This window comes from Physeter macrocephalus, chromosome 10 (genome assembly GCF_002837175.3).
Source record: "Physeter macrocephalus isolate SW-GA chromosome 10, ASM283717v5, whole genome shotgun sequence".
NCBI lineage: Eukaryota > Metazoa > Chordata > Mammalia > Artiodactyla > Physeteridae > Physeter > Physeter macrocephalus.
Genome location: NC_041223.1, coordinates 22772699 through 22790479, shown reverse-complemented (window position 1 = coordinate 22790479; position 17781 = coordinate 22772699). Strand labels below are relative to the sequence as shown.

Below are 17781 nucleotides of genomic sequence, written 5' to 3'. Positions count from 1 at the left end.
TCACAAAACTATGTGTATATATATATATATATATATATATATTATATATATATATATAATACAATATATTTTTTTTTTCTTTTTTTTTCCCCCCAAAAGATAGCATTGGCTTCTTTTCTTGCCCTGGTGGATTAAGTTTTAAATAGTTCATGTTCATACCTTCTTTGGATATCTTTCAGCTAATTGGAATGTACCTTTCAAATATTATAAAAATAGAATAAATTTAAGTATTTGTGTATTATAGTTAAGATTTTTTGATACAGTTTTACTCTCATTTTTAAAATTTGTTTTATAAAATTCTAGTTGCTTTGAAAAATATAAAGGTATAAAAATTTTGAATAAGTCTCCAGGAAATACATGTAATTTGTGATAACACTTTAATATTTGAATCATGATAGTAAGTTTGTTGAATATGTATTTTTAAAGTGTTTCTCATTGTGCTATGTTCAGTGTTCCTGGGAGTTATATAGAGCCCTTGTTTGTGTAATATACTTGGGAGAATTGAGGGCCTAAGAGTATAAATGTGTTATCTGTGATGTTACCACCAACTTAGAGATTCTTATTTTCTTTTGTGTCACTAACTACTTTGAAATGTTATGAAAGCTGTGGCTTCTCTCCCATGCATATGTGTGTTGCTTTTTTTTCATATAATTCAGGGGGTTTCAAGGACACCCTTCACCCTATCCACTGACCCCTCCCTGCAAGCTTAAGTGAAACTGTGTACTGAAGTTTAATGTTCACATTTATTTGTTAGCAAAAAGTGTTTCATTCCAGTTCAGTGTTTTCTTAGTGCCGATCTAGGACAGCCAGCTTCAGAATCGTTTGTGGTACTTGATTTAAAAGAAAAAAAAAATGGATTCCAGAATCTACTGTCCATTCATTCATTCACCAAATATTTGTTAATGTCTACTACATGCCAAACACTGTTCTAGGCAGTAGTAATACAGCAGTGGATTAAATCCGTGCCCTCATGGTAATCACATTCCTCTGGTGAAGACAGACAATAAGCAAAGAAACACATAAAATGTATAGTATGTCATGATAAATATCATGGTAGGGATCCCATGGTAGGGATAGGAAGGTCAATTTAAATAAGGTATTTGGGGAATGTCTCACTAAGAAGGCAACATTTTAGCAAAGCCCTGAAGAAGGTAAGGGAGTGAATCATACAGATGTTCCAGGAAGAGACAAGAGAAAATGCAAAGATTTGTGAACAGCACAGTTACCTGTTAAAGTTCAAGACACAGCAAGGAATACAATGTGGCTGAATCTAGAGTGAGGAAAGTGCTGGCAGGTGACGGTGGGGAAGGGGAGTTCAAATAGAGTTGACAGGATTTGACTGCTATCTTTAAAGTGTTATTACTTGCATTATAATGGACAAGGGTGGAAATAGGGGCACCGTTAGTATATTATTAATAATCAAAGTGAGGGCAGTGGTGGCTCAGACCAGAAATTGCAATAGAAGACATGGTGAGAAACTGGATACATTTTGAATGTAGAACTGACAGAATTTAAGATTCATTGGTAGAATATGAGAGAAATAGAGGGCTCAAAAATGAATTCAGAGGTTGGGGCTTGAACAACTACAAGACATTTACTGACGTGGAGGAAACGAATTGAGTAGCGGGAAGATCTGAAGTCGGTTTTGAACTTTGGATGTTTTGAGCTATCAGATGTACAAGTGAAATGCTGAGTTGAATGTATATATCCTGAAGTTCAGAAGAGAGGTCTGAGCAGAGAATATGAGTTTGGAGTTGACCGCACAGTATTTAAAGCCATTAGGCTGGAAGAGATCCGTCAAGGTAAAGTGTTGAAAACAAGACGAGAAGTCTAAGAACTGAAGTCTGTGGCACTCCCCACCCTGGAGATGAGAAAGAATCTCGCTGTGAAGGTCTGAAAAGGAACACCCAGTGAGGCAAAACCAGAAGACCTTGATAACCAGGAAAGCAAGTGAAAAGGGGGTTGCGAGGAGGAGGGAGTACTCAACTTTCCACGTTAATGGGGACAAGTAAGATGACATCTAAGCTTTGGATTTAGCAAGAGAAGTAATCCTTAACCTTGACAAAAGCAGTTGCAGTGCATGCTAGGGATAAAAACTTGGGGTTTTTATGGGTTCAAGAGGAAGAATTGGAGACAGCGAATATAAAGCATTCTGTGACACACCATTGTAAAGCAATTATACTCCAATAAAGATGTTTAAAAAAATTAAAAAATAAAGCATTCTCTTTCAAGGTGGCTTTTGGTATGCTAATGGAGAATGATTTATATAAGGTTTTCTATAATTTGGGCCAGGAATTTTTTTTTTCATGTGGACCATTTTTTTAAAGTCTTTATTGAATTTGTTACAATATTGCTTCTGTTTTATGTTTTGGTTTTTTGGCCGTGAGGCATGTGGGATCTTAGCTTCCCAACCAGGGATCAAACCCGTACCCCCTGCATTGGAAGGTGAAGTCTTAACCACTGGATCACCAGGGAAGTCCCAGGAATTTATTTTTTTATTACACCCTAATATGATTCTTACATGCACCAGGTTTGAGAACCCCTGTTTTAACATATGATTGGTGTTTGCTGGCCAGTCATTCTTCAGTGTAGCGAGTGCAGATGATTTAAAAATTAAATGAAAATTCTTATTTAACCACTGCTGACTTAGTGGCTAAAATTTGCAGTTGTCAGTGACTCTCATCAATCCAGTAACAAAACAGGAACATAGATGCCAGGGACAGAAGTAAAAGTTCTTCTTGTAATTCCTATTTCCCAGAAAGGATGTCTAATCAGCCAAAAGAAGTTAAAAGATTTCAAAAATATTGACATCTTGAAATTCTCCTCTTCAAATATTGTTTAATATTTAGCATCCTTTTTTTTTTTTTTTTTTTTTTTTTTTTTTTTTCCTCCCAGACCGGGGCGCGAACCCGGTTCCCCTGCATCGGCAGGTGGACGCGCAACCACTGCGCCACCAGGGAAGCCCTAGCATCCTTTATTTTAAAGAAAACAATGAAAAGGTGAATTAGTTTTGAGTTACAACTGCCAAAATCTGCTCAAAATTTAAGCACCAGTTTCTAGGGGTGTCTTGGAAAAAGTGTGGAATAAAAATCAAACTGTTGTGTTGATTTATCTGCTTTGGAGAAATTTTTTTAAATGTATTTATTAAAATGAACCCATTTCAGGTTAGAGTAATGTTTTTTAAACTTCACATACTAATGAAGGAACCCAACATGGTTTAAATGTCTCTACACTGTTCGTACTATGAAATTAGGAATGAAGGAACCTTCTAAAGTCATTACAATATGATTTACCCAGTTAAGTCATTAGACAATGGTAAATTATTTCAGACCAAAGAAAATCTGTCTCATTTTTAAAAGGCTCCAAAAGAAGGTAACTTAAACTTTCCTAAGCAATTTATTCATTTACTTTCAAAATGATTCTCTTTATATTTAAAGTACCATTTAAAAGCCCATTTTCTGGTTCTGAAGAACCTAGGAGCAGGACAGGAATAAAGACTTAGATGTGGAGAATGGACTTGAGGACACGGGGAGGGGGAAGGGTAAGCTGGGACAAAGAGAGAGAGTGGCATGGACATATATACACTAAAAAATGTAAAATAGGTAGTGGGAGAAGCCGCATAGCACAGGGAGATCAGCTCAGTGCTTTGCCACCGCCTAGAGGGGTGGGATATGGAGGGTGGGAGGGAGACACAAGAGGGAGGGGATATGGGCATATATGTATACATATATCTGATTCCCTTTGTTATACAGCAGAAACTAACCATTGTAAAGCAATTATACTCCAATAAAGGTGTTAAAAAAATAATAATTTTAAAAAAGCACACTTTCCCTTATTATATATATTCCTGTCTAAATTGCAAATTGCAGTTTGCTAATTGTAGCTTATCAGAACAGCCCTAAATTGAATGGCTGGGTTGACTACTAGTGTGACATGGGGTAAGTCATTTTACTTTTGTAATGCCACTTCCTCATCTCTATAATGTTGGGATTATAGAATCCTAAGAGAAAAAGATGAAGAAAATATTATGGACTTCAGATAATACAGGTATCACATTTAGTGATGGAAGTTTTTGCCTGGCTTTCACATTGGACTCCAAAGCTCATGCCTAACTTGTTCATCCCATTACCTCTAGCACTTAGCATGGTGCCTGACTTGAGTAAATGATAAATAGCTGTTGACTTGCTGGGAGTCAGGGTAGCTCGTACGGGAATAAACATTTGAACTGAACCTAAGAGAAGAGGAGACTTTTGGCAGAAGAGGAAACCGTATGAGACAGGCAGAATAGCACGAGAAAGACTGCAGGTGAGGCAGAATCCCAGCTGAATTGAGGGAAATGGTAGGAAATGAGAGTGAAGCCATGTCCACAATGTAGAAGGCCTTGAATGCCAGGTTAATCTGTATTTACATTGAGCCAGTCTTTTAATGTCTCAGAGCCTTAGTGTGAGTAAAACATGACCTGCCTAAATTTCAAGGTTGTGGTAACAACCAGGTAAGGGGAAGTGGAGCAAAATATAATTGTACCTGGAAGAAAATGAGAATCAACTTTTTAAAAAATGGAATATATGAGAGGATTGTTTTATAAGAGAAGAGAAGTTAAATATACAAATTCAGTAATTTGAAGGGTTACTTTTTCTTTAGGTTTCTGTATATTGTACTACTTATCTATAGTAGTATGTAGAGAATCTCACATTACAGAATACTCAACTAAGTATCTGGGCTGTATGCAGTACTTGTAGTTATTGATGACTTAGTGGATCTTTACAAAAGGCAAATTACAGTTGTTTTCAACATAATAAAGTCATGTGTTCTCTCCAACTTTAATGTGCATACAGATCACCTGGGGGGTCTTGATGCAGTGCAGTTTGTGGTTCATTAAGTCTGGTGTGGGCTAGAAGAGTCTGCATTTCTAACAAGCTCCCAGGTGTTAGCAGTGCCACTGGTCCATGATGATAATAAAGGTCAAATGAAAATATAAACTGAAAATCAGTAGTCCATCTGAAATTCTAACAGATTTTACTCTTGTATTTTTAAAGCAAATTTTTGTCTTATTTTATAGCATGTAGCATAAATTATAAGTCAGGAAAGAAGAAGAGGCAACTAGCAGGTTCTTCACTGATTTTCCATTTCTCTTTACAGCAACCCAGTGATGTATTATTTTCCCCTTTTTAGAACCGAGGTAACTGAGATTTAGAGCTGGTAAATAACATAAGTTAAAAGGTCAAGTTTGCGTAGCTGTCGGTCTAATGTTCATGTGTTTGCTGTAACCACTATAGCATCTTAGTTTTTTGTTTGTTTGTTTTCATATATTTGTACAGATTAATCTTTCCCTCTTTAGTGAAAATCGTTGAGTATGTTGTTATTTTATGTTTAATTTTAAATTCAATTCAGCCTACTTCTGTCCTATGCATAAAAGTTGCAAGTTTTGCTGAAAGGACACTCCTACAGTTCCATTGTAGACCTTTTCTGAAACGCAAAACCACAAAAGAGAACTAGTTATGTGTCTTGAGGAAGATGGCTTTTCATGAAGTCTGTCAAACCCTAGGCAGTTGGTAGAATCCCGTGATAAGGTGGGGAGATTGCCAGAATATTTCAGAGCTGTACCGTGCAAAAATAGGTTTTATCACAGAAGTATGATGTAGGTCATCATAATGTTTATTTTCAGTTGACTTTTTTACTGCAGTCTAACATTGACGTAAAAATATTTCTTTCAGAATGTGAAACACAGAAAGTATGCAAGGTGGAAGGCAACATATATTCACAATTGTTTGAAGAATGGAGAGACTCCTCAAGCAGGACCTGTTGGGATTGAAGAAGATAATGGTATGTATTTATCTAAGTAAAATGATTTAGTAGAATCATAATTGCTCAATATATTATTATTCAGAGTTTTTAGAAGGAGTGATACAATTTTGTTTCCTTCATCGGGTCCAAAATCAGGTGTAAAATTATAAACTTAGGGACAAGTGAAAAATTAAAGCCAAACTGTTCTAATATCTGTCTGTGTCAACTGCTCTAATATCTGTCTCTGGCCTCTAATCAGATTTCTTTCCTACGTGGGACAGGCAGTCCTTTTTTAATCTATAAAATGTTTCCAAATCACAAAGAACACTGAATTTATTTTGTATATACCTGAGGTGGGTTTTTTGGGGGGAGGGGGGCAGGTAATACTTTCACATGGTTAAAAATTTATACAGTATATAAGAAATATGGGGGCTTCCCTGGTGGCGCAGTGGTTGAGAGTCCGCCTGCCGATGCAGGGGACGCGGGTTCATGCCCCGGTCCGGGAGGATCCCACATGCCACGGAGCGGCTGGGCCTGTGAGCTATGGCCGCTGAGCCTGTGCGTCCGGAGCCTGTGCTCAGCAATGGGAGAGGCTGCAACGGTGAGAGGCCCGCGTACTGCAAAAAAAAAAAAAAAAGAAAAAAGAAATATGAAGTGAAATTCTCCTTTCCACCACACCCTTTATCTTCCCAGATTCTACTGAAACCCAAATAAGTAAATAATGTTTTTAGTTTTTTGTGTATTTTTACAGATTATTTTTTATAAATTACTAGTAAATAGGAATATATACCCTCACTTTTTTCACACAATTGGTAATACACACACTGTTCTACATCTGGTTGGTTGGTTTATTTATTCATTCATTTGGAGGACTATTTAGAATTTTATAATGCCACTCAGTAAAAAAGCAACACTGCAGTTCTACATATAAATACTATGTGTAAACTACTTTTGCAGCTCTTCTCCTAGAGAAGCAAGCTTTTATGCATCATTTCAAATGAATTTTTCACTATCTATTCCTGAAGGACACTTCGTGATATATCCTTGTTTAATCTTGAGGTAGCCTTTTTCACATAGAATGCTTCTTGCAGTCATATAATAAATGCCTTGCATTCATATAATGCCTTAAAGCTTGCAGATCATTTTCATGTATCTCATACCCTCAAAAATCTCCAAGAGACAGTTGATGTTATTTCTGTTTTACAGAAGAGGAAATTGAGGTTCTGGGTTTTGGCCTGCCTGATATCATAGAACCACAGAGAAGGAGAACCAGAAGTTGAATTATTACTCAAAGTCCTTTGTTCTTTTTACTAACACTATAGCATGAATACTGTAATCTTAAGTTATTAAGTGTTTAAAGTTAACTATTCTAAGACATGGTTAAGTTTTGGAGTTATTTACATCATGGCGGTGAAATTGGATTTTTTCAAGTGTATTGCTACAACCTTATTTCTCACTTTTTCATTTAATATTTTGGAATGTTTTACATACTTCCTTCGCTGCTTTAATACTGACCACAGTCATGCATGTTTTATGTTAGTCCTACTGTTTACAGAACCATTAGTCACTTCCAGTTGTCCAAAAGAAAATATCCAAGATCCTTAGCCTACCAAGCAAGACTCACCACGATCTGGCACCGACCAGTTTTATTTCCTACTCCTAACTCCTGTTGTCTTAGTCTGCTAGGGCTGCCATAGCAAAATACCGTAGACGGGGTGCCTTAAACAAAAGGCATTTATTTTCTCACAGTTCTGGAGGCTGGAAAATCCAAGATCAAGGTCCAGCAGAGTTTGGTTTCTGGTGAAGATCTACTTCCTGGCTTTCAGAGGACCACCTTCTCTCTGTTCTCATATGGTAGAGTGTCAAGGAGAGGGGGCAGAGGATAGGGAGAGGCGCAGATCATTCCTGTTGGATTAGGGCTCCTCCCTTATGACCTCATTTAACCTGTAATTACCTCTAAAAACCCTGTTTCCAAATACTGTCACATTGGGGGTTACGGCTTCATCATACGAATTTTGGGGGGACAGTTCAGTCCATAACACCTATATAAACCCTTTATTACATCCATAGAAGTTAACAGCAAGAAAGTACCTTTGTCTCTTTCTTTAATTAAAACCATTTCTCCCTCCTAAAATGTTCATCTTTCTTTACCTGTCTGAATCCTGCCTATCTGTAAAAGTCTTCCTTCATGTGAATTTCTGCAGAGCTATTTTATGTATGTATTTATAGTTTCTTATAAAATATATATTGTTTAATAAAGTGAGTATTTTCATAATTTATGCTAATATTTATAATTTATAGAGCACATGCTAGGTGTTAGGCACTGTGATAAACATTTTACATGTATTATCTAATTTAGTCCCCATATAATTCTGTTGGTAGCTGGGCATCCCTATCCAAGCTCTAATGACTAGTTAATGGAACCTAAGATTTGAACCCAAATCTTTGTAATTCTAACGTCTATGCTCTTATTCTACATTTAAGTGGATGCATTTTTTCCTCAACCAGATAACAAGACTTAATACATATATATTTTCCCCATTGAGGCTTCCAGGAAAATGTCCCAATCAACCAATCAACTTAACTTAATCTAGTCTTCCATTGAGAACATAGTACCAACATTATGAGAAACACTTCTGTGATTTAGCCATGGTATAGAGCCCCAAATTTGTAATGACCTCCCATTTCCTGGGACATACCCTTGTGCTTGCATTTTTTAAATCTTATACATTTTTTTCATTCATTTTTTAAGAAACTTTTTTTTTCTTTTTTAAAGTCATTTTGTCGGCATTACCTGGGTATTAGGGTTGGATAAGACATGGTCCTGTACTGTAAGAGCTTACATTCTCATGGGGAGCTATAGGTTAATAAGTAGTTATAGTACATGTTGGTAAGAAGTGGTGCCTGAGCTGAGTCTTAAAAGATAAATTGAACTAATTAAGTCAGGTAAAGAAAAAAGGTAAGGATGCTACAACTGAAAAGAAGAGCATCTTCAAAGGCAGGAAGGCAGATTGAGAACTGGCTAACTGTAAGAACTGAAAGAAAGAAAAAAAAAGGAGAAAAATGTTTTTGAGAGTGAATTGGAGAAAGATAATTCTTTGCAGGTTGTAAGGTGAATCCAGGAGCGGTAATCCAAATTATAAATAATGAAAATCTGGGTAAGATATTGGCCAAGGGGGAATAAAGAGAAGGAAGTATAGTTAAGGAAGTGTAATCAGTGGGATCGAGGAACAGTTTAATATGAGAGAAGAGGGAGAAAACAGAAAATGATTCCTGTTTTGGGCTTTTGTGCTCAGAGGCAAGGTGATTGCATTCAAAGAAATGGCTAATACAAGATGAGCAGGTTGGTGGGAAAAGTCAAGGGAAAGCATTGAGATGCTAATGTGATTACTACTTGAAGAAGTTCAATAGCGATTAGATATTCTACCCAAGATTTCAGAAGAAAGGTCAAGGCTGAAAGTAGAATTTTGGAGTTGTCAGTTTGAAAGGAAGAAGTGAAGCCAAAGTAAAATGCTGGATCACCCAGGGGGAATGGGTTGCTTAAGAATTCAAATCAAAGATGGAACCAGCCTTTTTTCACCTTTAGTAATCATATTAGATTGGAGTCTGAAGCAGAGACACTTCTGTTATCTTATTACATGTAAGGTACATACACATATGTGTAGTAAATGTAAAAATACATGTAATATTCTTAATTACTCTCAAACATTTGATTTGAAAGATACTTTACTGCTTATATATGCTTATGTATGAAAATACACCATGAAAAAAATCTTTGTTGTTTTAAACATATCATTTAGAGGTATCATTCTAGATACACTGAAATACTGAATAAATGATCAATTTTGTTTTTCAGGCACTCTTTCAGCATCAGTGACTTTCTCTAATCTTAAACTTTTTAACCTTTTTCTCTTGAAAGTGTTACATTTTGATTATTATCTTGATCTCTTTTGTTCTGAAATGGTTGTTTTAAGCCCTCTGTAATACTATAGATTATTAAATCTATGTAATTTTTATTTTGCTTTCCCAAAATTGGCTTAAATTGAGCTTGTAATTTTTATTCATTATTTTCCTTCAGTTTTTATAGAGCTTCTGAATAGTAGAAAGTTGTTAGCTATAGAATACTAATTATCCTTTTAGATATAAAGGAGAATATTTTCACTGTATACTTTTCAACCTGTTAATTTAAAAAAATACCCTGGTGTCATAATTAGGTGTTAATGTCATAACATCTAACAGTGTCTGCTCAGAAATGGCTTCTGGCTCTAAAAGAGGATGTTATTAAATCTGAATATGTATGCAAAAACACTTCTTTAAAACTGATTTTTCTTCTTCTCAATGTAGCATTATATTCTCTTGTGTTTTTTAATTTTATAAGATATTCTAGGTGTAAAAGGTATTATGTTTAATAAAAGTCTAATTTTCTGTCATTCTGGAATTGAATTCTAGTAAAGCTAGTACAAAAATAATAGATACTATACCTTAGTTAATTTAGAGTAAGGAAAAAAAGAAGTATACTTAATTTTTGAAAACAGTACTGTGTCACCGTATTGTCAGAAAATACTTAAGGAAGCCATATGATTGGTACAAAAAAGTGTTCTAGAAAAAATTTAGGCTCAACTGAAGGGATATCTGTTAAGATTCAAACTCTAAGTTTCCATATCCACTTGGTTTCAGTATCTGCAAAATGGTATTGTTTTTAAGTGGTCAATATTAACCTATACCCCAGCAATAAAAACTAATGAAGGTGGTATTGTTTCTTTCAAATTTCTAGTGATTTAAAGTTTCCTTCTTTTGGAAAAGCCTAAGGTATAGTTAACTTCAACATTTTTTAGTCTCAGTAAATATTTGTCATTAAGATTGTTGGTTAGATAATATGGGAGATATAAGTCAATACATGGTTAATCTAAAACTTAAAGTGTCATAATCTAGTGTTAATGTCATAACTTTTAACAGTATCTCCTTGGAAATGGCTTATAGTTCTACAAGAAGGTATCATTTTACATATATAAATTTTTTTGAAGTATTTGAAAATAAATTGGAGATATGCTCTTTTACTCCAAAAGTATTTCATTCAGCTTTGATTAGTTGATTCAGTAATGCCCTCTGTAGCTTTTTTTTTCCTCCTCCAAGATCCAGCCTGGGATCATACACTGCATCTAGTTGTCACGTCCCTTTAGTTCCTTATTAATCTGAAATGGTTCCTCAGCCTTTCTAGGTGTTTCTTCCCTTGACGTTTTTGAAGAGTACAGGCTAGTTGTAGACTTCTGTCTCTCAGTTTGGGTTTGACTGATTTTGCCTCATAATTCGATTAAGGTTGTGCGTTTTTAGCAGAAATACACCACAATGATATAGATTTCTCTCTACCCCATATTGGAAGTATGAGTCTGTTGAAATATTGGTGATATTTATTAACTGATCACTCAGGCAATGTGGTATCATCTAGATCATTCCACTTTAAAATTATTTTTTCCTTTGTTATTAATAAGTAGTTTATGGAAGTTACTTTGAAACCATGTAAGTATTCTTTTTTTTTTTTTTTTTTTTTTTGTGGTACGCGGGCCTCTCACTGTTGTGGCCTCTCCGGTTGCGGAGCACAGGCTCCGGACGCGCAGGCCCAGCGGCCATGGCTCATGGGCCCAGCCGCTCCGCGGCACATGGGATCCTCCCAGACCGGGGCGCGAACCCGGTTCCCCTGCATCGGCAGGCGGACTCTCAACCACTGTGCCACCAGGGAAGCCCCAAGTATTCTATTTTTTATGAGACTTTATCCACTATGTTTAGCATCTCCTGATGATTTTCTAATACCATCCTTCCTTATATATTAATTAATTGGCATTATACTATAAGGAAGAGCTTTTCCTGTCTCCTCCATTTGTATATTTATTCATTTAATTATGTTAGTATGTGATCATGAATTTATATGCAGTGATTATAACCCAGTACTATCCATTCTTATTATAATGGTCAAATTGTGCCAGAATCATACAGTGGGAGTTTTCCAAACTGGCTTATGTGTCTTTTTTTATATATTTCTATCCTTCTTGGAGATTTGTACTTCCTTCCTTGCTTTCTAGCACTTCAGAATGCTCCAAGTATATCTAGTTCTTTCTTTGCCCCAGCCCCTGGAATGAGCCTTTCTTTAAAGAGCTCTGAGTCCTTTTTTAGTGAAGAATGATATTTAGAAGCCAAGTCCTGGGCACTAGCTGTACTCATTGTTACTGGTATATCATTGCTTCTGGTCCCTCTCAGAAAGCAGAACAAGAAAGCATTCATTCTTCAACACTACAAATCCTTATCTTTAACTTATTCACTCATTTGTTCACGTCTGGAAAACATGATAGAGTCAGAATCGTTAATTCATACCACTGTAAAAAGCAAACATACAAATTAGTTTCCTGTTTGCTTAGTTTTTTTGTTGTTGTTGTTTTTGCGGTACGCGGGCCTCTCACTGTTGTGGCCTCTCCCGTTGCGGAGCACAGGCTCCGGATGCGCAGGCTCAGCGGCCGTGGCCCACGGGCCCAGCAGCTCCGCGGCATGTGGGATCTTCCCGGACCGGGGCACAAACCCGTGTCCCCTGCATCGGCAGGCGGATTCTCAACCACTGTGCCACCAGGGAAGCCCTAGCTGTCTAAATTTAGTTCTGTTTTGGTCAGAGAACATTTTTTTTGGTAAGATTTCAGCATTTCAAAGTTCATTAAGATTTGTATCATGGCCCAAAATATTATGTCTTGGTGAATGTTGCATGTGCATTTGAAAAGAATGTATTCTGCATTTATTAGATGTGGTGTTCTGTGAATATGAATTAAATGAGGGTATATTTTAATTAATATTTTAATTGATATTTTATTCTCCAACTATGGGGATTTTACTAGTTCTGTCAGCTTTTTTTCACTAGAAACTTTGTTATTTTATTAGGCACATACACCTTTACAATTGCTTTTTTTTAATATATGTAAATTTATTTATTTATTTATTTATTTTTGGCTGCATTGGGTCTTCGTTGCTGCACGTGGGCTTTCTCTAATTGCGGCGTGCGGGGGCTACTTTTCATTGCGGTGCTCATTGCAGTGCGCCGGCTTCTTATTGTGGTGGCTTCTTTTGTTACAGAGCACGGACTCTAGGTGCGTGGGCTTCAGTAGGTGTGAGATGCAGGCCCAGTAGTTTTGGCTCGCGGGCTCTAGAGCTCAGGCTCAGTAGTTGTGGCGCACGGGCTTAGTTGCACTGCGGCGTGTGGGATCTTCCCGGACCAGGGCTCCAACCCGTGTCCCCTGCATTGGCAGGTGGATTCTTAACCACTGCACCACCAGTGAAGCCCTACAATTTCTTTTTTTTTTTAAATTGACCTAACCTTTTCATCATTATGAAACATCCAATTATATCTCTGCTAATATTCCTTGACATGAATTCTGTTTTGTCTGTTACTGAAATTAGCCACTTTCAGCTTTTGCCTCTTGATATTTACATGGTATCTATTTTCATCCTTTCAGTTTAAACATATCTTAGTCTTAAAGCACATAAGTGTGTCTTTTATTTTTCAGTCTTTCAACATCAGCTTTCAAAATAGTGTTTAGCCATTTACATTTCATGTAATTATTACTGTATTTAAGCCTACTGTTCTTGCCATTTGTTTTCTGTTAGTCCCATCTGCTTCTGCTCCCTCTTACAGTTTTCTTTTCTCTGGTGAATTTTTCTTCTTTCATTCATTATGACTACATTTTTCTCTGTGGCCTTGAATGTATTTATAATACCTGCTTTAAAGTTATTTTCTGCTAATTTCAGTATCTGGGCATGCTGGGGTCTTTTTCTATAGGCTCTCTTTTTCTACTAACTCTGGTCACATTTTCCTCCCCCCCGCCCGCATATTTCTAATAATTTTTATTATTGATAACATCTTGTAGCTTTGCATTCAGTTATCTTCCTCTACAAAGTCTTGATTCTTGTTCTAGCAGACGATTAACTTGCCTGAACTCAAACACTGCCCCTCTTTTCTTTCAGCTTTAAGGCTGTTGCTTTCTTCAGGCCCCTTAGAATCTTCCCTGAGTGTGCGTGCATAGTTCAGGGCCATATAGGTATTTAGCTGAAGTTTGTACACACATTTCAAGGCTCACTTCTTTGCAACTCTTTCTTTTGCATAGACTTTTGGGTGCCCTCAGGTGAAAAACCACATGAAAGCAGACTTAACCTGGTGAGATTTCTCTCTCTCTCAAGGGCCATCTTCACTTTAATTTCTACCAGCTTTTGATCACTTGCCAGTATCTCTAAAAAGTGTTGGGGGGTTTTTTGTTTGTTTGTTTTTTCCTTCCCAGGATGTATTAGTGTTAGAGTTCTCTAATATGGGAGAAAATGATATATATATAAAGTATACATACATCTACAACTTTACTTTAGTAAAATTCCCAAAAGTGGCTCTCTTATTACTCCTTTCTACATAGACAGCTCAATGTTAAATTTTATTCCTTTGTTTTTGTTGATTAATTTGTTGAACACACAGGTAATCATTTAATAGCTAGTAAACAATAAATATTGAGTAAAAGGCAGCTGTCAGAAAGTAGAGTTCTTATGGAGAGCATAAATGTGACATGTTTTGCCAAAAATGTCCTCCATTTTTCATAAATTTAAAGAATGGGTTTAAAGAAAATTTATTTTTAAGAAAAATGTAATATATGCAAAGATTTTACAGAGTTGGAAGGTATTAATTTAAAGAAATGTTGATCATACTGCAAGGCACAACTGTTTTAAGAAAAGGAAAAAAATTAAAACAAGAGAAGCTGCTTATCAGTTGCATTAAATAGAATTACATTCAAATGTCTGTCATGTCCGTATAGCAGAATAAGAATATTTGGCATTTCTATTTCAAAATACAGATCTTCCTCGACTTACAATGGTGTTATATATCCTGATAACCCATCATAAATTGGTAACATAATTTGAAAATGCATTTAATACACTTACCTTACTGAACATCATAGCTTAGCCCAGCCTACCTTAAAAGTGCTCAGAACACTTACAGTAGCCCACAGTTGGGCAAAGTCATCTAACACAAAGCCTGTTTTATAATAAAGTGTTGAATATCTCATGTAATTTACTGAATAGTGTACTGAAAGTGAAAAACAAAATGGCTGTAAGTGTATCGGTTTTTTACCCTTGTGATTGCGTGGCTGACTGGGAGCTGTGGCTGCAGCTGCCCAGCATCACAGAGTACTATACTGCATATCGCTAGCCTGGGAAAAGATCAAAATTCAAAGTATGGTTTCTACTGAGTTTCTATCACTTTTGCACCATCGTACAAAAACCCCATGAATCAGGGACTGTGTGGACCTCATTTAACATTGCATGTATATTATATAATAGATGTTGAGGAAAATGAAGACGCTGGAGCAGCCTCTCTGCCCAGTCAGCCACCTCAGCCGTCATCTTCAACGTATGACCCAAGCAACATGCCATCAAGCAGCTATACTGGAATACAGATTCCTCCTGGTGCCCACGCTCCAGCTAATACCCCAGCAGAAGTGCCTCATAGCACAGGTAAGAAATTGAAGCTTAATGAGTTTGAACTCTCCTTTCATAAATAACAACTGCACTTCTCATATTTGTGCCTCATAATGATGGTCCTAAAGCATGATAAGATCTTTAAGTTCTACTTGAACCCACCAAAAAATTAAATCCTTTTCACTGAAGTTTTAATATTAGTTGTATTTTAATTTTTTAAGAAATGACAAAATATTTATGTGCAATTGATTACTATTGACCTTATGTTTTATTAATAAGTAAAGTTCCTGTGCTTTTCGTGTGTGTGGCTGTTTTCTTTTTCTTCCTCTGCCTTTCTTTCCCCTTCACTGTTCAAGAATAGCACTGAGGTGAGTGGGGCTTATAGGATGTGTCTGTCAGGTTCCCACTGTGATCGCAAGATTCATTTTTCTTGACTTATTCCCTTAGGACCCTGCCTCTGCCCTCAACATGGGTTTTATTGATGAAGGAGCAAGCTTTGAGGCACAGAATCTCAATAGCAGTGGATTCACAGACAAGTGAAAGGAGGGGGTTTGGGTTTGTTTGTTTTTTTAATATTGCAAACGTGTCTAAAAATAAACCACAGAAGTGATGCCTGCTATCTTTGAATAAATTAGTACTATATGTCTGCGTTTTCATAGAAAAAAATATCTGACAAAAGTAGTCTCCAGGAATAAGTCAATGTCATAAGATAAACTTTTGAAAGTTGCAGATACTCTTGTTTACTTGTATTGTTGACAGAGTATCACCCTTACTTCCAAAGAGACGGGCATTTAAAACCATAGTTTAAATAAATCTTAAATTTAATTAATTTTAATTTTTTTTCCAAAAATTGTTTTTAAACTTTTGTCTCAGCATAAGGGTAATCTATGGTAGTAACCTGTATATTTCAAAATATTTAATTAATAGAATAAAAGTTGTCTTTGCACCTTGATTTCTACTATTGCAGTTATTCACCATTACTTCATTGACTTTCAAATTTTCAGCCTCAGTTTACCCAAACCATTTAGGTTATTTTGCATGAGTTGAACAACATTTAAGAGTTTTCTGTTTTGACCCTTGTAGCAGCAATTATGATTAGTTTCTTTCCTCCTATTTTAAAGCTTTCAACTTCATATCATCTACAAATAATGCAGACATTTTTGTCTTTAAGCATATTGATGAACATGATAATTTTAACACTGATCTCTTTAGTATCATCATTCTGTATATTTTACCCTGCCTGACTTTTCATTGCTTTAAGGTCTATGTGATGGAATTAATAGACCAGTTTCCATTAGTTTTGTAAGTAAAATTTCATGGAACACTGTTTTAAATATTTTATTATCTTTTGGGAATATTCAGTATTTCCAGGGTAGAATGAAGTAAGCAAAACCTGCTACGTATTTAGATGTATTTGCCTTTGATAAATACTGCTCAAGTTATACTATTGAGATAGTAAGTTTAAAAACTGACCAAGAGCCTCCAACACAAGCATCCTTACAGAAGGGTGAAGTGAGAATAAAATACACTTGGGAGTCACATAGTATTAGTTATTAGTTTCTACTCCTTGCTAAACCACAAACTCAACTGTTACTCAGTCCCCAACCGAGGTTATTCCCTCTTTTAAAATGAGATTAATCATACTTCTCATAGTTGTTTCAATTATTAAAGGGGAAGAAGTATAAAAATTGATTACTATGCCTAACACAAAATCAGTGTTCAGCAAATTAGCTTCCTTTTCCTTTTTTTTTTCTTTTTCTTTTCACGTATATTTTACCAGAATATTGAGTAGAGTTTCCTTTGCTATACAGTAGGTCCTTGTTGGTTATCTTTTTTCTTTTTTTAACATCTTTATTGGAGTGTAATTGCTTTACAGTGTTGTGTTAGTTTCTGCTGTATAACAAAGTGAATCAGCTATATGTGTATATATACATCCCCATATCCCCTCCGTCTTGCGTCTCCCTCCCACCCTCCCTATCCCACCCCTCTAGGTGGTAACAAAGCACCGAGCTGATCTCCCTGTGCTATGAGGCTGCTTCCCACTAGCTATCTACTTTACATTTGGTAGTGTATATATGTCAGTGCTGCTCTCTCACTTCATCCCAGCTTACCCTTCCCTCTCCCTGTGTCCTCAAGTTTGTTCTCTATGTCCGCATCTTTATTCCTTTCCTGCCCCTAGGTTCATCAGAACCATTTTTTTTTCTTAGATTCCATATATATGTATTAACATACAGTATTTGTTTTTCTCTTTCTCACTTCACTCTGTATGACAGACTCAGGGTCCATCCACCTCACTACAAATAACTCAATTTCGTTTCTTTTTATGGCTGAGTAATATTCCATTGTATATATGTGCCACATTTTCTTTATCCATTCATCTGTCGATGGACACTTAGGTTGCTTCCACGTCCTGGCTATAGTAAATAGAGCTGCAATGAACATTGTGGTACATGACTCTTTGTGAATTATGGTTTTCTCAGGGTATATGCCCAGTAGTGGGATTGC

At 36.2% G+C, this 17781-nt stretch overlaps 1 protein-coding gene across 1 annotated transcript in view; it reads left to right on the top strand.

Moving 5' to 3' along the window:
- The window catches only part of VTA1 (vesicle trafficking 1), a 74084-nt gene that overhangs the window by 38969 nt on the left and 17334 nt on the right, over nucleotides 1-17781 (top strand). Inside the window, exons 5-6 of the mRNA XM_024122601.3 lie at nucleotides 5715-5823; nucleotides 15139-15312. Of these exons, the coding sequence (XP_023978369.1) occupies nucleotides 5715-5823; nucleotides 15139-15312 (283 nt within the window). The remainder of the gene's footprint in view (nucleotides 1-5714; nucleotides 5824-15138; nucleotides 15313-17781) is intronic.